Raw genomic sequence first — 20,276 nt, forward strand, 5'->3', positions numbered from 1 at the left:
GCCACAGGAACTAATTAGGACCTTTTCAAGAATTATTTTACGTTATCGACTCTAATTTAGCGTTGCTTTCTTTTAACGTTGTCCTTGCTGGAAGAAATAATGACTGAGAGTCATTTATGAATTTTACCGCCACCTATCAGCGCATGTTGGTTCTTCAGCCTTGGAGGTTCTTTTAGTGGGAATTTCTAACTAAAATTTGTTCAGTTTTAATCAGATAGTTTGGCTAAATTCTGAAATATTGCACTTTTATTTTATTTTTTTAAATGTATGCTATCAGATGTATTTGTGGTAAGTTCTGTAGGCTTCTCCGGTTTGAGATTTTGATCACTATTTTAATCATTTATTTCTGGCCATTATTACCTGTTACATTTGTTTTCAGACATTGCTCATTTTATAATTATTAATAACACAGGTTTGTGCTGTGCAGATCAAAACCATACGTTAAGGCATTGTCCTCCTCTCGGAGAAAGAATCTCTGAATCTGATCGTCTGCAGGGCGATCTCACCTCTTCAGCAGACGATGCAGACGATGCACCGCCGCCAAAGCTGCACGGCTGCAACTCGATGCAAGCTTGCCATGCCCTGGACAGTTTAGGGTTTCATATATTTAGATGTCGAAGCTTCTGTCACTTTTGGTTAAATGCTGGTGTTTCAGGACATGATTCAAGAGGAGCTTCCAAAAATCTACTGGGATTTTACCTGAAACCATAGCTCTGGTATAGAGTCAAATGGTCAATATTGAATTTTTTTGTGACTTCAAGTGGGTTTGTTGTAGATAGAATTACGGATGAACATGTGAAAAAGCACCGTATATGTATTTTTAAGTATGGTGGAAACCACATGAAAATATATGGTGTCATAAAACTGTGTGAGCATGCCAGGCAACTTCAATTATTTGTCTTTACTAATTGAAATAATTTGTAATTCATAATAATTTATGTTCACCAGACATAACATCAATCTTCTTCCATAATTCCCTCAGTTCCAAAACCTAAATCCTTTGGAAAACGTGTGAGGTTAAACTGGAAAGAAGAGAAAATCCAGAACTTTGGAGATCGTGCAAGGAGGAATAGCTAAAATTCCACCATTTTGTGTGCTTTCTTCAGTCTTATAAAAATGCACACAAAAAAAAATCCAAAAAGAAGTGATTAGCAGCAAATGAGTTAAAGTTAACTTTTGTTCAAATGTTACTTGTCGACCACACAGCATTCTGCATTCTGTGTCCAGTGCATGTTTGCAGTTAATTAAATGCCTGTTAAATGTAAAATCTTCCAGTACAGTGAGGACAGACAGTAAACGGCAACCCCAGAAATGTCAGAGAGTTATTAACTGAACTGCAGCTGGATCAGCGGGACTCAAACGTCTCGCCCCCCTCGGGTTCTCACAATCACGAGAGGCGGAAACTGCAGGCCAACTGAGACTTTCTCTGAATGACTCATCAAAACCCACCTTCTCTGTGTTGCACACGGTGTGTGCAGAACCCCACCGAACAGAGACAATACCGGCACTCCCCGACACTACAGTGGAAAACACCGGTGGCTACATGAATGAGTCTCTGCAGACTGACTGGTGCGCAGCACTGAGGCGTCACTGCGTTCTAGTGTTGACTCATGCTTCCTCTCCCAGGGCGAGATGACCTCCCACCGTCTCGGTTCACTTGAATAAGCACCGTGCTGCTCTCACATCCTCATCAAGATAATGTGCTCTCTCCACGGTCAAGGTCGAGGCCATCGTTCCTGCGCATCCCCTTGAAGGGAGACGGACATTGCCGAATATATCTAATTATCCTTTTAACTGAGGAAGCTCTTATCTGGAGACAGCACATGAGTTCAGATCTTTGTCTTTTTTTTCCTTGAGTTGTAGATTATGCATGTGCACACCAAAAGAAATGTAAAAAAAAAAATATTTGGTTTGATTTTGTTCTTTGGTAGAAATCACCCATACAAAACTACGGAAAAGGATTAGGGCCACTGAAAAAAATTATAAATTAAGACTGGTGTTGGCAAATGTAGTCCAGTCAACTGGTGATAAATTTGCACATAGATGGAAAATAGCTACAAGCTACCGGTTAGCGGTAGCCTGAACCATCTTGAGACAGAAAAATGTAATGACGTTGTTGCCTGATGGAAAGCTCTGCGAGGCAAAAAAAAATAAAAATCTACATAAGACATACAAGATGAAATAGTCATTCCATGACAAAATTTAAGGCATATTAAGGCCAACTTAAAATTTTTAAAATTAATTTGACATTTTAAGAATTCAAGGATAAATGTAGGATGATATAAACATACATTTCTGTGTAAGATTTTCTTTTATTGAAGTAAAATCCTGGTGCTGCTGTTACAGCTATCCACCAGCAGATGGCGCATCAGTTCTATCACATGAAACCAAAATTTACAATGTATTTTATTGGATTTTTTATTTTTATTTTTTTAATGATGGGCCAAAACAAAATAAAAAGCAGGAAGTGTGGCAAAACTTATTCACAACTTTAACTCATTATCAGCAGTTTGATGGCTGAAACTTGGACACTATCTGGTATCTCAGCAGGACAATTATCCCAAAAACATTAAAGCTGATTTTGGTATTGAAACAACCAATTGGAAGTATGTGGACTAAGAAGAAGACTGGTAAAATATCCAGCCAGGATTATACCAAAGCCTTTGTTGTTGTTTTTTTTAATGCAGACTTTATCCAAAATTGGTGCAGGTATATGCATGTATTCTAGTCTCTCTCTCTCTCTCTCTCTCTCTCTCTCTATATATATATATATATATATATATTCATTTAAGCGTGTGGAAATATGGAAAAGGATTAGGGCCACTGGAAAAAAATAAAATAAAACAGTTCTGACTTTAATCTCGGAATTCTGAGATTAAAGTCAGAGTATATATATATTTTTCCCAGTGGCCCTAATCCTCTTCCGTAGTGGAAAGGAGAAGGTGAATACAAATTGTAAACTTGTGCCCCTTCACTTGAAAAAGAACATGTAAATCAGCAGGTCCAAAACGATTAATCGGATTAATTTTGAAATAATCGTTAACCAATTTACCAACCGATCAATCGTTAATGGACTATACCCACTCAGTAAAAGGTCATTTGCTGTAAAGAACAATTCACTCAGAGCAGCAATTAAGCCAAAACTACATAAAAACACATACATTTTATATTTAACATAAAGAACCCTTTTTCTGTAAGTATGTTGTACCCAGAACTCCTCAAGGGGCGTAATTTCTATCTTCACCTGGTTCAAATTCCGTAAAATGAATCTCCTACTAAGCACCTTTTAATATGAATCAGTTAATCAAAAATAAATAAATAAATCAACAGATCAGCTCTACATGGTATTGAGTCAAAGAAAAAGAGCAGAGTTCTTCACATATTGATTTTAGAAGTACTTTTTCAATGTTCGTGCATTTTAGGCAATATTTTTTTTAATTTAAAATAGAATGTATTTGTATTTTTTCATGTATGTACTGAATAAAGTGGCTAGATGAAAAAAAAATTGAGGATTGTGTCAATTATTCTGATTAATTGATAAGTCATCAGAATAATCGATTACTGCAATAATAGTTATAAATCAGTCTTCAAAAGTCCCAAATTTATATATATATATATATATATATATGTGTGTGTGTGTGTGACTTCAACTCCTACTCGTCCTTAACATCCTGTTTTTAGTCAAAAGTTAAAAAGAAAGACCAAACAATGGTTGAACAGAGGTTTGCTTTATTTATGGAGAAACACAGTTTGTCATTAAGACTTACATTTTGTTTGAGCCCACAGTCTCAAATACTCTAGTATTTTTGTTCATTTTGATCTATAAAATCAATGCTTATTCCAGTCAGTGTGGATAACAATACTGCTGATCATCACAACACAAAAACTTGCTGTACATTTCCCTTTTTTTGTCGTTTTATTTTTTATTCTTTTTACACCGTAGACATCGTCTACTCAAACAACAGACCTACATTTACTCCACGGAGTTGACCACTGCATTTCTCCACATCAGAAAACAACAAAGTCTGTGATTTATAAAGTTTGTGTGACTAAACCTGAGTATTACACTGAATTCTGTTTATGTACAGTCGAGTTAGGTGTGTGTGTGTGTGTGTACGCCTCGTCGTGGCATTTTGTACACCAGCAATTCCGCACGACGCTTTTGAACCAGTTTTCAACAGATATGTCGTCACATCTGGAGTCACTTTGGTTTCGCTCTGTTCCCACAACAGCTCAATCGGAACTTAATGAAACTGACGATATCATCCTTAAAGTCCTCAATAAAACCGGATGCAGAAATTACTAAATTACACTGTGAATAATTAAATAGTCAAACAAATCACGACTCAACACGCCTGTGCTTTGTGAACATTAAAGGTTGCTCATTAAATCAACTGTCAAACATTTCAATAAACACCAACTTAAGAGCGCCGGAGTAGCAAACATTAAACACAAATCTCGGTAGGACCTGGAAAATTCTGAATTAGTCCTTCAACCACCAGGCTAAAACCGGATTTGTGTTTTTCGCCAAGCTACTCCTAACTTCCTGTGTGGATTCACCGTCCTGTGTCCGTGTAAACACACAAGTCGTCCATCGACAGCATGTGCGCTAAAAACCATACGAGACTATGTTTGACGAAGCCACCCAAGAATAACTTTGGCATGTTGTTTCATTAGGCAAAATATCTCCAAAAATACTTAAGATTCCCATTAAAACGTTCATTCAGAAGAAGATGCATGGGTTGCAACGCACAAATTATCTGAAGAAGTATATGAATAACCCAGGTGTTACATTTCTCTACATATACACACACACACGTGTAACTATCTACAGAGAGGACACGATGCTTACTGCTGTACACAGGGAATCTGTGCACTTTTAAGTGGCACATAAACGTCCCTGCAAAGTAACTACTGTACCCAGTAAGATTTAGTACATACCAGTGGGCTACTCCCAGTGACACATAGTGTCACAAACATTATGGCATTATTACCCCCCCTCTCCCATTCATTTAAATAAAACTATATTCATATTATACATTTCATATTTTATTACATTCAAGGTATAGATACAATTTGTATCAACAAGCAAAAGTCAATTCTAGACATTTGTGGCTTAGCTGTTTGCGGCACATTGAAACCAGAAGGAAGGGGCAAAACGTCACCAACGGTGCCTTAGAGTTCGAACCTCTGCATCGGGAACACTGGAAGTATTTTTTTTAGCAACAGAGAGAGGTTTACTTCAGCTGTGGGAGCAGTCCATTGCCCAGAAATCTCTGGAATCCACCTGTGAATATTCTCATCGCAAAAGCTGTACTTTTGGCTCAAATTTCCAGACTTTCAGTAGTTTTTTTTATATAGTTCTTCAAAAAAATCAAATAAAAATCACTAGTTCTATATGTTATTCTTGCACAAACGGTGAAGTAATACAGTAATGACGAGCACATTTCTGTTTTATCTGAGGTCTTACCTATTGAGTCTAATCTAGTACTAGTAAAATAAAGTCCAGGCTATTTGAACAAAATGACAGAATTACCATGATTATCTCCATTTATTCAAAATATTTTATAATTACTTTGTCATTTTCTGAATGGTAAATCATTGATCAGGTAAAATTACTCATTTTTGATTTAATCCGTGCATTGCAATGTCTTTATTTTGCTTTTAAAAAGAAGTTTCAGTGCTTCGTTTAGCATAAGTCAAGTTTAGGAGGTGAATCTGGTTTTAGAACACAAATACTACTTTTGGAGAATTAAAAAAAACAAAAACTCATCTATATGTCTGGATTTTCTTATCCAAGGACAAAAATAAAGTAATTTAGCTCAGGGTTTTAAATTGCAAAGTGCAAAATAAGTGGAGAAAAATCACTTAGAAAGGAAAAAAATAAACTTTCACATAGAATTTAATCATCATTTGAATTATCCACATGCACAACCTAAAGCTACACCGCTGACTTCATGAAATTTTTACTTGCAAGGGACATGTGAACTTTTTATTCATGCTAAATATACCAGACACTTTACCATCAAGTACATTTTTTGTGCCTAATATCACTAAGCTCACCTCAACACACGTTTGGTAATTACTCCGAGTTCATCTGGGCAAAAGACTGTTCCAGTTTTCAGATTAGACAAAAGCAAATTTTTTTAAAATCTTCATTTTAATATAAGTTTCCTGGGTTTCAGATTCACTTTTTTTCCCCCCAGATAATCCAGTAATCTCCAGGGGAAAAGGATGGCACGCAAACCTTTAGCCAAATGCCAGAAACAACCTTGACAGCAGCCTTGCAATCTGATTGTTTCACATGTAGAAACATTTAGGCAGTTTGTTTCACCTTCTCATGAACAGACAGACGGCCTCAAGTGGCCTCGTCTTTTTTCATGAAAAAAACAAAGTCAGCAAAGCCCAAAAACGTCGTTTGGGCAGAACACATTCAACATTTTTTTTTTTCTCTTTATGCGTTATGACTGCTCATATACCACGGTTGTACCCAAAACATTAAAAATAAATCCATATTTTAAAGCACCGCCGAGAGGCTCACACAGTTAGCGCTGTTAACGAGTAATACCACCACAAGCTGATGCTCTTTTTCTTACCGTCTGGGGATTTCTCTTATTAAAGAACATAGCAATAATATATGACCTCCTTGAATCCAGAAAAATGAGTGGTATTTCCCTTTAAAAGCAGGCAAAGTGCGGCCCTGCTATGCGGATTGGCTTTCACGGTGCAACTTCACCGACTTCTGTAGCTGCCCGTTTCACGATTTGTCCTGAAGGGGGCAGCACAGAGGAGGCAGGTGCTCATTAAAAATAAGGAGATTGGAACCTGCTGAATCGCCGACAAGATTTCTGGTCCGAACCTCGCCACTTTACTTCACATGTTGCGGTTCTGCCTCACATAAACAACTAAATAATCCCACTGAAGTTGCACAGCGTGAAAGCTCAACCCTATAGCTCGCTGTTCAGGATCTTAAGGTGCATAAAGAGAATATACAGAAAAGTACAAAGTTTCGCAATGCCATTGCTATATTGAACTGTACATAGCTAACTTTTGGGTTTTACTACATATTACATGTAGGATTTTTCACAAAATAAACCACTGCTAGATCAGAACACACTGTGGACGGTAACCAATGGTTTCTGGCATAAATAGACTTTAAATGGAAAATCTGAAAGCATCCTGAGAGCAATGTGCTGCAACGCACAGCCTTCCATACTACTTCTACTCTGGCTGCATGTATGCATGTGAAATGCGTTACTGTACACACGTGTGTATTCCAGCAGTCAGGCCTCCCACTAAAAGCCCTACAGGAAGTTCTGCCTCTAAATTTGCTTTATTGACTTAAAAGAAAACCCTTTTGCTTACAGTTTTGAAGACGTAATCTACAAGATGTGACGATAATTACAGCCTTCAGGTTTTTGTTTTCTTTACATCTGGCAAATGTAACATCATAAATATAAAATCAGATGCAAACGTTAGTTAACCTGTGATGGCTGACATTGCTTCACTGTGGCAGGTTTTAACAAATATCTATTGCATTTCCAGCAACCCTCTGCCTGAAAATTAATTCATCTTTTATAGCAGCAAAAATAATCTCAAACTAAAAAAAATGTTTTAATCCAAAAGTTAATTTAAAGTACTATCTGTGTTCCACGGGGGTAAAAAAAAAAAAGAAGAGACATGACACAGAAGCCAGTTTCGGTTAGCTGTTCATCAAAATTGGAAACACAAGAGCACGTCATTCCACCAAAAACAGCTACTTACCTACCTCTGCTGATTTTTAAAAATAAAATCTACTGTTTAAAGTCTATTTTAACAAGTTGAGCCACAAAGCAGCAGCTTTTTCTGGACTTTCAGACTTTTCAGAGAAATAACTAAAATGTAAAACCAGATCCAAGTCACAGATAGTGAAAACGGGGGGGGAAAAAAAAAAAAAAAAAAAAAAACCCTCAAAAGCTCCCTAATCTATTGGAGCAACATTTTCAGTCTGTGATTCTGTTACTGCAAAAATATTAATATCTTTTAAGGGGTTTTCCAACAAATGTGGAGGACGCCGTTTACCGCCGCGAGGAAAACTCCCTTCTCAAAGACTGAACACACTGACATGCACATAGGAAGCCAGGTTGGTTAAAAGAAGAGCTTAAGGCATGAATTCATTACATAGACCATAATAAACCACATTATATTGGTTTTCACAAAGCATAGATTCTCAACTTACATCAGTTTGCACACAATTAGCCATGTTTTTATCCCATCTAAAATTTGATACGTACTGAAACTAGATGGTGTGGTCTGCTTCTAAAACGTAAACTCAACCACGTCTAGGAGGGAAAATGTTACAAGTCATCTGCAAATCCTCAGGAGCGTTTATTGTTAGAGTGTGAGTGATTGGTTGCCCCTATAAACTGCAGACACATAAGTTTTCCACCGTAAACGCTTTACTTTCCACTGTATACTTTTTGAGCCCGGTCTTCGTCAGAGAAACACCGTCCCACTACCTCAAGCGACACATCAAGGTTTAAAACTGTTACGGTTTCATAACCATTGAGACCTTCTTTCAAACTGTGCTTACAGTTTACAATGGAAAAGACTAGAGTTCACTCGAGCATTTATTTCTACAGTTGAGCAGGCTTTAAACGTGGAAACTGGAAAAAAAAATGGGAGAGAGGGAGCGAGAGAGGGATGGAGGAAAAAATGAAGAAAGGAAGGAGACAAGAAAGAACATGTGCAAAGAAAGACAAAAAACCCCAAAAAGGATGAGGGAGGAAAGAAAAATGGAAAAAAGGAAGAACAGATACACAGAAGAATCAGAAGGGAGCATACAATATTTAAAAATGAGATAGATGAATAGAGTACGGAAATACAAATAATTTTTCCTGGGGTTTTTTTTCGTACCAATCCAGACCTGGGAAATAGTAACCCTTGTCACTTGCCGTCGCGCTCTGCTTTTTCCTTGGCTTACAACAAATTTGATGTTTGAAAGTATTTTCTATCACGGTGTGAAAACTGAAAGAGTACGTTGCCCAATTAAATCAGAAAATACACTTATTTAAATTTTGTGGCATGTTCTATGCATTTGTGGTGAAACAGGGGTCTCACTGCATTTCTCACACTGGCTCCTTCCTACTTGGAACAACTGAGTGAGTGTAAAAAGTGTGAAACTTAATTAACCTGCTCCTGAAAACCCAACGGCTTCACAGAAAACTTGAAGTTGACAGAACTACTGCTAGTTTGAACAAACACTTAGTGATGACTTTTACACTGAAAACAACCAGCACAAGAGATTCGACAGATATATTCCTAGTCAAATCCTGAATGCTGCTCATAATAAGGTCAGGAAAGGAACTTTGAAATCCTAAATACAGAACTATTTTTGATTATACTCCAATTGACCCTAGAAAACAAATTGCAGTAATGCTAGTTCGTAACACTATAGAAATTCTGTTGGTTTTTTTTGGCATTTCTTAGCAGCTGATAAATAACTTTAAAATAATGGCTTTCGTGAGATCATATGTACATAAATATGTGCACGCATCTACAAGTCAAATCTCTGTTTGGCTTGCTTTGTGCACAGTCAAATCCTACCAAAATAGTAGCTTTTTTGAGAAAATATATCTCTTTAGATATTGTGATAGTGCTTTACATTTGAAAATTAGGAGGCTTTAATGACAACGTCCACTTGAACCAATCAGACAATGACTAAAGCGTGAGGTCATTCAGATATAAGGCCATAAATTCATAGGTCATGCTGTGAGGTATATACCTACCTCCCTCTTACTTCATTTGAAAATAAATGCACAAAAATATATGTATATATATTTATATATCACAAGTACTATGTACAACAGAGGCATTGCAAAGCAAGACTATTTATAGTTCCACTGCACCAGAAACAAAACGTGTTCACAGGGGCTGAGCAGCGTCTTCAGGAAAGCTACATGTGGACAAACACAGATGTGTCCTTGACGAGATGGGTTGCCGAGCAAATTGTTGCCATGTGACCAGCATGTTTAGGGTTAAACTAGCAAGCTAATTCATAAAATAATAATATATAGTAATAATATATAGCGAGAGCATTTCAATTATTAAACCTAACTATTAGAGGGAGTTTAATACTTCTAAAAATGCTTTCTTTTGCACACGCAATAAGCCTCGGTAAGTACGGATGTTTCTGCAACGCTTAGTCACAATTTGGTTTTTGTTACCTTCGAGGCCATTTACAGTCAGCGAGCTAAACAAGCAATTCTTCATTTAGCCCCGTTGGCAACGTAAGCAGAAGAAACAACAACGCCAGGCCAATTGGAGAAGAAGCTATAGCTAAGGTAGCAAAGTTCAAGAAAGAGATGCAGCGACTGAGCTGCGTCACCTTTAGCAGTTTAACATCCTCAGAAGTACATCAGAGGAAAACATGCCACTGCCATGAAAACAGAGTACCTTTGGAGAGTACAACCGACTTCACCATTTCTATAAAAGCAGCAGCTTTAATGTAGTTGTATACTGACGAATAGAAAGGAAAGGAACGCTTTCTACTTGTTGTTGTATTCTGAGAGCTGTGAAAATTTGACAAATTGCTTCTCAAGACCTTTCATTTTGTTGTTTAGACATGATATGCCAACACCAGCTTATGCAAAAACAAATTTATTTACAAATAAAAATGTGAATACTGTGGTGTGCATACTTATTCAGCCCCCTTAGTGAACAGAAGCATCTTTAACTGGAATTATAGCAATAAGTCTCAGTTTAATAAGAATAAGCAAAATTTTAACAATCTCAAGTTTGTTCAGATTACATGTAGGGCATATGAACAGCAAGTTATGCCACACATTTTTAATAGAATTCAGATCTGGACTTTGACGGGACCTTTTCGAACACAAGAATATGCTTTCATATAAATCCTACCATTGCAGTTTTGGCTAAATGTTTAGATTGTTGTCCTCCTGAAAAGCATACTTCTATCCGAGTATTACTTTTTTACAGTTTTCTTGAAGGACTGCACCATCATTAGATCCATCCACCTTCCCTTCTCCCTCTGAAGAAAATGATGCTGTCACCATGGAGATGGTGTGTTCAGGGGAATGCTTTTCGACCTTTTTGACACGTCTGAAGGCAACAGGTTGCACTGGATTTTATTTAGGGCTATTAGTTTAAAAGAGGCTAAAGACCTTTGCATATCGCATAACTTTTCAATAAACACACTGAAGTTTCTGGTTGTAATTGGACATAATTTGGCAACGGTTAAGGCATATCACCGCATTTATAGCTACCAAATCTGTTTTAATGAGTACATTCAAAACATATAAGAAATGCTATGTGAATGTTTAAAAAAATTCAATACTTATTAAACGTATTAACACTCCGTTAGATATTCTCTAAAACTGAGTGACGCTGAACAAATGTAGCTTTGCTGCTCCTGCTCAGGCAGTGTGAAAGCGTTATGAATGAGTTCCTTTAAAAGAGTTCCACTTTTCATATCGGCTACACTACACTTCAGATAAAAAAACATCTTCTACCATTAGTTTGTTTTTTTTTACCCCCCCAATATATGCCATTTTTTTGTAGACCTATAATCTGATCCACACGATTTCCAACAATACAAGACAGAATAAGAAGCTCCTGAGAGCTGCACATGCAGCCACAGCGAATAAATGCCTAATCTCTGATCAAATTCCTCATTTACTCTATAAGCTGCTCAGTGGCATGACCTCAGTTTTGTGACGATCACAGCTGCGAGCTGCTGTGGATCTGTTAAATGAGGGTTCTTCTCCATGACCGAGTGGACGATGTACACGGGGAAGATGTTGCAGAGGTTCCTGTATGTTTGGTACTGGTGATCTGGAATGACGTACCGCTCTTGGTGCTCGGCCGCGGACAGGTTCTCCCACGGTGAGTTCCAGATTTGCTCCATTTTGTCTGGCATGCTGCGGACCATCACCCGCTCGCAACACGGCATCAGGCTGTTACTGAGCGGATACGAGTGATATCCGTAGGACTCGTTGCCGCAGGGCAGGGGGTCCCAGCTCGCGTGCTGCTCGCGGCACAGCGGCGGCCGCCTCTGCCTCATCGGGTTGCTGTCGTACAGCCGAGAGTCCGATATGCTGTCCATGCGCGTCATCCCTAGAGACCGCGTCGGCTGCGAGGACAATGGCGGCAGGACGTTCTGGGCGAGCGGGTAGTCTCCAGGACAGGAGGAGCGAGCTCCCACCGTGACGTGCTGGATGTGAGGTGCGAGGTGCGCCCCGGACTGCTTGCGAGGACCTTGCTTAGGTTCCTCCTGTCCGTAACTCTGGACTCTGGTGAGCGCGTCATGGCGAAACCCATGGGAGAAGGCCTTCATCCTCGCCTGCGCCGGAGCCTGCTGCTGCCCCTTGATGCTCTCCTCCAGGCTGCTGTCCACGGAGCTCGGGTACAGCTCCCCGTAGGAGGAGAACGAGTCGCTGTTGGAGTGGCTGAGGCAGGACTCGGGGCAGTGGCTGGGGGTTCTCTGGTACACATGCTCGTGCTCCATGCTACAGAAACTGTCCACGTTGTGCATGCTGCTCATGCTCATGTTGGAGAAATCGCTGTGGAGCGAGTAGTATCCGTGGTCGCTGACCGAGTCGTACTTGGGGAACTGTTCGCTGTACGTCACGGAGGCGCCGTGGCTGTTGGTGACTAAAATGGGGGGGTACTGTATGCTGGACATGTGCTCTAGAGAGTTGTGTGCAAACTGCAGAGAGCCTGGAACGGGGCTGCTGGCTGAGCGGGTGTTTAACGCCCCGGCTGCGTGGCTCTTGGCGGGCTGCATGGTGGGCACGCTGAGAGCTGACACGAGGGAAGGCACTGAATTCGTCTCGGACTTCCGGGCGACGGAGAGCGCCTCTACGGGTTCGCAAGCCACCGAGCGGATGCTGGGGTCGGACTGGCGTTTAGGCGCCACGCGTTTCGCTTCGGAGCCGACGTCCCCCTTAACGGCGGCTGGACCTGTACCACATTTAGCCAAAGCCCCTTCGCTCATCGTTTTTACCGCAGACAGTTTGGCGAAGGCTCGCAGCTCGTCGGCCACGGATCGCTGTGGTTGGTTCACGCGCTCCGGATGGTAGTATTTGCACTTATGACCATACGTGCACTTTTTTCCTGGTTTGAAGAAAATAACAAAACAAAAACAAATGGTCCTTTTCAGCAACTTTAAACAATTAAGGCTTTTGTGAGGATGTGGCGGTTTTAAACAGGAGCTTACCATAAGGGCAAGGCTGCTTTTTGTGCTCTGGAACCACAGGCTTCTTGCGGAGGAAGTTTTCTAAGCTCGGCCCATGTCTTCCCAGCGGATCATCAGGTGGCATAAACCTGTTACATAGAGAACCATTAATTTTAACATTTCAACTAATTCAATGGGGAAAATTTGCCACAACATGAAATAAATCATAATTTCCAAATAACCAAAGATTACCATCCAGTGACCTGAAAGCTAAGGCTCTAGGTTGAGCCTGGAGGAAATGCATTTTCCCGTTAAAGATTTCGTTTACCTTTAGTTTGTTGTCACACTTAAATGTTTTAGATTTAAAAAAAAAATACAGCAGACAAAAACAAAATCTGTACAAATACAAAATACAGATTTTTAATTAGTCTTTTACTTGGCAGACTTTTCAGAATTGTTTCAATTTAGCAACATTGGAGAGCTTTAAAGCCTCCTTCATTTTTTTTAGCCATTTAAAGTTTAAGTTGAGCTTAAGTTCATAAACTGATGGCTCCACATCCACATTTAAGCGAAATGCCTTTTACACCAATAAACATCTTTTAAATTAAACAATACATTTCTAACAAAGACCAATTCAACACAATTCATTACTTCAGTCATGCAGTGAATCAAGTCTAATGTTGCTTCTACCAAACTTATGGATTCTTACTTGTCATTGACAAATGAATACATCAGGAGGCGCTCTTCTATAAATTTTTTCCACTCTGGCTTCTCATTTTGCAAGTCCCTGTAGTTGTCATTTGACACAATAATTCCATCAGAATCGTAAGCCAGCTTCACTATGAAGCGATCATCGTAGCACACCACTCTCCTGCCCTGGACTCTTCGAGACGGGGTAAAAACCAGGATCTTCTCTTTCTCCAGTTTGCGCAAGATTTCTTGATCTGAAAGACAAATTTATTGAAAATATTTAATAATAATAATAATAAAACTTAAGTCCTTGCAAAAGTATTTATACCCATGGGTATTTCCTTATTTTGACATATTGCAAAGTGATACTTCAATGTAATCTATTGGAATTGCATATGCTAGACAAACACAAAGAAGCACAAAATTGTGAAGTGGAAGAAAAACTATACATTGTTTATTACAATAAAAAAATGGCATGGCAATTTGTATTCAGCCCCTTCCCTTTAAGGCCCCAAAATAAATAGTTAAGAGATAAAGTTCAGTTAAGTTGGAAAAACAACAAAACTCACGTCTAGAATGTTTTTTTCCCCCTCACTTTCATTCACTATTCAACAATTATTACATTTGAAAACATGGCTGCAGAAGACCTAAACTGGGCCGGGCTTAACATTCCAGTAAGACTTGACCCAAAACATGAATCCAGACCTATAATGCAGAGATTCACATCAATTGTATCAGAAAAGCCCGGTTTAAGTTTAAACGTAAATCTAAATGAGGATCTGTGGCATAACTTGAAATGTGATCCTCACAGATGTCCTTCCTATTGTTAAGAAGACTGAGCAAAAATATGAAGCTTCTGGAGACACACCCCAAAACACTCACAGATGTATTTACAGAAAAAGAATTTTGAAAATTTTCTGTTGGTCCAAAAATGCCAGAGCACAGAGGTTTGGTTGGACTGTGACCAAGTCTGAAGTTCAAGCAGTGTGAGGTGCCGTTTATTATTAACTTGTTTTAATGGTTGTATTTCGCCTCCTAATCAAAGAGTCTTAACGTTCGGATGTTTTCCGTGATGTGGAAGAACAGCAGCTGCCTACGGAAACGTTGTATACCTGTGATGAGGGAGTCGGGCCTCGACTGCTCCTTCCTCCAGGCGGGAACAAACACAGTGATGTCTTTGTGCCCTTTCTCTCGAAACCACTCGACCGCCAGCTGGATACCGCGACAAGAGAAAACCTCCTTGTTCCCATGGCTGGAAGAAGACAGCAACACTGAATGAAGTGGGATCACATCCATCAGAATAGTTGGCGGACAGATTGTCTGCATTACCTCATCGCCACGTTAGACCCATCGATGACGATGGGTCGAAGGTTATCGTACGTATCCATGGATTCTTCTTCTACTGAAACTTCCGGACTGACGGTCTCTTTCACACAGGGGGGCCGTGACGTTGACGGGGCGGCGGCGCTGCAGGGTTGAGCTTCGTGCTCCGCTTTATTCCCGAGGCGGACCAACTCGGCGAGAACGTCGTTGATGAGCGCCGTGGCCCCCAACTTGTTGAGCACCGTCTCCACCTGGTCTCCGGAGTAGCCCAGCTTCAAAGCAAACTCCATCTTGGTTTGGTACTCCCTTCCGCTGGCGGGCTTGAGGCCTGACGCGGCGCCGGCACTGCCGCTGCTGGAGTCGTCGTCGCGAAAGTCTTGCAGGGTGCTACTTTGGGAAAAGCTGGGCCGGTCGAGGCACGGAGAGCGGCAGAGCTGGCGGTGGGGTTTGGTGACAGCAAGGGGCTCCCTCTTCCTGCAGCTGCTGTTGCCCAGCTGAGCCCTGTGGGGCTGCTGCTGCCGCCGCCACTGGTGCTCCTCCGACTCGCTCTCGGAGCTGCTTCCGTCCTCGGACTCGTCCGTGGCATGCTGGGCCTCTCTTGAGTCAATGTTCTGCTCCCTGCATGGGCGTTTTTCCATTTTGAGCTTCTCCACCATGGACCATGCCGTCATCACGGCCGTCTCGGCGCCTCAGCTTTCCGCGCCATGCTTCCTCACCTCCGCCGCTGCCAAGGAATCATACTTGGTGTCGAGACTCGTTACGCAGGTCGAAATGGATGTTCTTCCCCTTTTCAGCAGACAAATTGAACTATGTAATCCTGTAAAAGAGCAAAACGCAAAAGGGTCAGCATTGGCGATATGGATGTTTTCATGAAGTTCCCGTTTATTATCAAGACTATTTATTTATTTAGCGTCAGATTAAAACGATGAAAAAAATGTTATAATGTTACATTATAATGTTAATGCACAAATATAAATTATATATTCATATATAGCACCAAATGCAACAAAAATACTACAGCAAAGACTTTGCTCATGTTCCTGTTAAGCTTTTGGAGAAAATAAAATAATACCAGCAATAAGCAGAAAAGTTTTACTGTCTCTTCAGCTGACTGCTGTTTAAAATGGAACAACCCACAGGTCTGGTACAAAATGTGCTAATGCTCCACATGCTCCACAGAACAAACCTGCTCTCCATGAGCACAAGAGCCTCACTGGTCTCACAAGCAATGTTTGAGCCAGTCACACATGAAGTGAGTGCACGAGTTAGAATAACCTGAAATCGTGTGGGCTGAGCAGCGTATCCCTGCGCCTCCAGCCCTCCGACAGACAATCGGAACTGAGCCGAATTCCACCGGGAGCGCGGGCTGCTTTTTAAGGTAAAGCATTCCGGTTCTGCGGCAGAGTCTGCAGTGTACACCGTGCAGCACCGTTTTGCTTAAATACATTTGAAAAAAATTCAAAAACAAAAACACACAGCTACTGATAAGCAAGCGTTTTATAGGAAGTGCTTTATTAAGAAGACACACTGGAACACACTTTCCTCTAGTCTTGCAGAGAGTACAGCGAGCTTCAAGCTTCAAGAGGCACAGCCCATGATGTGCGTTGCCTAGCAACACAGCCTTGTCATCAGCTAACTCCTTTTTACCAGTCACGACTAACACAAACACGGCTCATCATGTCTCTTTATACAGCCAGTAAATGCAGAACGCTTTCGGTTACTCCACAGTTCAAACGCAAAACATCCAGAGGCGGCAAACTTTGCAAAAACAAAAGCTGATAACACTGATTATCTTTCCAACCACTGAAAATATGATATTTTAACTGCAGTAAATGCATGTTGTGCTATCACAATGCCATCCACTCAAAGAAATAATACACAGCGGTGTTGGGGGGTGAGGGGTGGTCAAAAGCTAAATTAATGTCCTTTTCTATCTGAGTGGGCTTACAGGATCTGATTGCAACTTTTACGATGGCGGTGAAGGACGAGGCTGTGATCTGAATATCTAAACAGGAAGCTGAGAGGAAGGTGGCCAAGGCATTCGCTGTGGAACTTGGAGAACCGGTGGCAGATACGGTGGAACAGCTCACACTGCCTACTTTCACTTGAGTCATTTTGTGACCGTGTCGACGCATGTTCAAAGTAGCAGAGCTCTTTCAAATCCTCTCTCTTCCACCTCCGGATTCACAGTCTTCGTCTCAGCAAGGCCTCTGGACCATCTCTGCATACGCATCATCTCATGTTTCATAGCAACAAGTTGGAGCAGGACAACGAGGACGTTTTTTTTTTTTTTTTTCCCCACCGGCACCAAGTTGAGCTGAACTAGATTGATTTTCCTCTGACGGATTCCAAAATCATTACTTGGAAATTTTCTAAAGTTGCTTCCAGATAAGCGGCACATTATCAGCACTCTGGCTTCTGTTATCAATTCGGATCAGTTTCGCTTTCAGTTCTTTTGCTGCTTTATGCAGAAATGCTGCAACTCGTCCCGAGTAAACGCTTTCCTAGAGCAAGAAACTGCCTGTAAGCAAAGTGAAGGGTGAGAAAAGAGAGCGACAAACAGCTTGACAATAATGTGGCAATAAACACAGAGGAAAAGTCAATATTGCAATAGGCTAGATGTTTACCTGCTTAAAAGTCCATTAGCACAACCACGTTCCTGGACACAACACAAAAAGGAGGACAGCTTTTCACTTCTAAATAAACAAAAATGTAAAACTATAACGTCTTTGTGATAGTGGATATTTCTCATTCGGAAGCATCAACAAAAGAAAATCTCTTCCAGGGCATGCAGCCAAGCGGAATATTATGATCCCATTAACGTTTTGGCTTTGATCAGATGATGGCACTATGCTCCCATCATCTGACTCATTGGACCAGTGACATTTCTGCTGCGGTGTCAGGAGGAACAACTGATTGCCACCTTAGAATTGTTCCACTAAATCGCACTGATGGACCAAACTGCTCGTTTCCACACACACACACACACACACACCAAATAAATAACCTGGAAAATATCTGCTTACAAGCAAGTCAAAACAGCACCTGGGGAAAAAAAAGGTACAATGGCTATCATTTAGAAAAAAATACAATCATAAAAGAATCACTTTTGATGTGTTTTTAAATAGTTTATTACACCAGATATGACTACTATAACACTTGATCATTGCTCTAACAAAGCAGAAATTTGCAAATGTTTTATTTCTATGGAAAACACACAAGATAGAAACATAAGTGTTCCACAGTTGCTCCTCCATATTTGGTCTGCTCTTCCAAGTACAGATGAAGTTATACTTTTTTTTTTAATTCCAAGAACTGCAACAGATAAAATAAAAATCTTCAGCAGGTTCTTTGATAGTGGTTTCAGATTTGACTCCAACAGAAAATAAAATAAATGATAAGATTATCTCCACTTATAAGTCTATATGTCCCCAATTTTTCATCTCATACTTCATAAATGTACAACAATGCAATGGAGAACATGCTGCTGGTTGTAGATTGAAAACAAGTTGGGAATAACAGACTGATTAGTAAACCAGTTTCGATTTCCCTGGATATGTCTTAGCATAAACTTGATCATGCAAACTTATAATACTAAAAAAAACAAAACATTGGACATTTACTTCTTTAAAAATGATCCAAAATCATAAAGTTGTAAGCACAGACGAACCTAAATATAAGTTTTCTCAAAACATTGACCCGACTTTTACCTCTATTCATACACTAAACCCACTGACAAAGTCTCTCCTGGATCATTTTACTGAGTATTGAGGTCAATAATGCTGCACAGTGCAGTCCAACAAGTTGACACGACAACACGAGAAAAAAAAAGCATCTGGAGTGTAGACAGCCTAAATAGGGGAAAGTTAAACGACGTGACACCGGATGAGGAATTATATTTATGCCACTTTTTGAACAACTGTTCAGAGTTCCGTACAGAACATTCCCTTAAAGCCTAAATTTAAGCAAGAATCCCCGCTTTGACACCCGCAGGCCCGGGTTGCGGTTAGCACACGATGCTATTCAAACATTCTAATATCACTGAGCTAACCTCAGACAACACAGCCAACGTTTCAACAATACACATCTACCAGCTCAATGCGAGTTAACCTGTTGGGAAATGACTAGAAATTGATCCAATAACGGTCGACATGAGTTACTACTATTCTGTCAGGCAACCCCCGGTATCTCAAGTTAACGGTATCGAAGCTATGCAACGCTGCTTAGCTAACGTCCCCTCTATTAGCCAACTTGGGGCAATCACAGGCTACATTTAACGCCTCGATGCTAAAGCTGGTTAGCATCAGCTGCTGAGCATCTGCTAACAATTTAGCCGGATTACTACCCGTAACTTGAGATAAAGTTGACATTCATTTAATAATTAAGACGACGGCAAAGCAACAGCAACACATCACGACTCTCCTCACAGTGCGCACATACCTCGCTGCCATGGTTGGCTTCAGACGGCGCTCATCCTCTTCATCATCTCCTCTCACCTTGTTGCTGTCATCCTCCTCGCTTCTAACAGTTCTGTTTTGCTGCCATTGGCGCTGTCGCAGTTAGCTCGGGGTTGCCAGATAACGCGAGGGAAACAAGTAAATGGCACCGGGCTGAAAATAGCGTCGCTAACTTTGCTTTCTTTCTCCTCCTGAATTTAGACGGTCGCTCCTCTTAGTTTGTGCGCTGAAAGACAAACGTACCCCTCGAAAATAAGAGCTGCGGCAAATTCATAAAGTTTTTCTCACGCTTAAAATTTATATAAAAGTAAATACTGAATTTAAAATGTTATATCTTTATATTATAACGCTTGAGTGGATCTGCAGTCGTATAAAACCTGATTAGACAGGCAAAATAGCTCATTTTACAAGGAGATTATGTAAATACTGCACATGGCACACGGGCCCCTCTGTCTTTATCCTCGTTTTATTCTGATGAAGCACAACAACTCCCACTGTGTTTTAAAGTCCCTCTAATGCAGGGGTGTCAAACTCCAGTCCTGAAGGGCCGTTGTCCTGCAGTTTTTAGATGTGCCACAGGTACAAAACACCTGAATCAAATGGCTTAATTACCTCCTCAGTTCTCCAGAGCC

General features: G+C 40.5%; 1 protein-coding gene across 2 annotated transcripts; it reads right to left on the minus strand.

The window, feature by feature from the left end:
* Positions 1-3,712: 3,712 nt before the first annotated feature.
* On the minus strand, positions 3,713-20,139 carry zc3h12b (zinc finger CCCH-type containing 12B). 2 transcript variants are annotated; one of them, XM_008427508.3, is made up of 7 exons: positions 19,628-20,139; positions 17,815-17,846; positions 15,194-16,004; positions 14,977-15,116; positions 13,884-14,118; positions 13,217-13,323; positions 3,713-13,113 (listed from the first exon to the last, which is right to left on the minus strand). In XM_008427508.3, the coding sequence occupies exons 3-7, from the start codon at positions 15,856-15,858 to the stop codon at positions 11,690-11,692; spliced, it is 2,571 nt and encodes an 856-aa protein (XP_008425730.2). In that variant the 5' UTR covers positions 15,859-16,004; positions 17,815-17,846; positions 19,628-20,139; the 3' UTR covers positions 3,713-11,689. The 2 variants fall into 2 exon arrangements, with proteins under 2 accessions (XP_008425730.2, XP_008425729.2); XM_008427507.3 differs by lacking the exon at positions 17,815-17,846.
* Positions 20,140-20,276: the final 137 nt, after the last annotated feature.

This window comes from Poecilia reticulata, chromosome 14, assembly GCF_904066995.2.
Source record: "Poecilia reticulata chromosome 14, P_reticulata-male-v2, whole genome shotgun sequence".
NCBI lineage: Eukaryota > Metazoa > Chordata > Actinopteri > Cyprinodontiformes > Poeciliidae > Poecilia > Poecilia reticulata.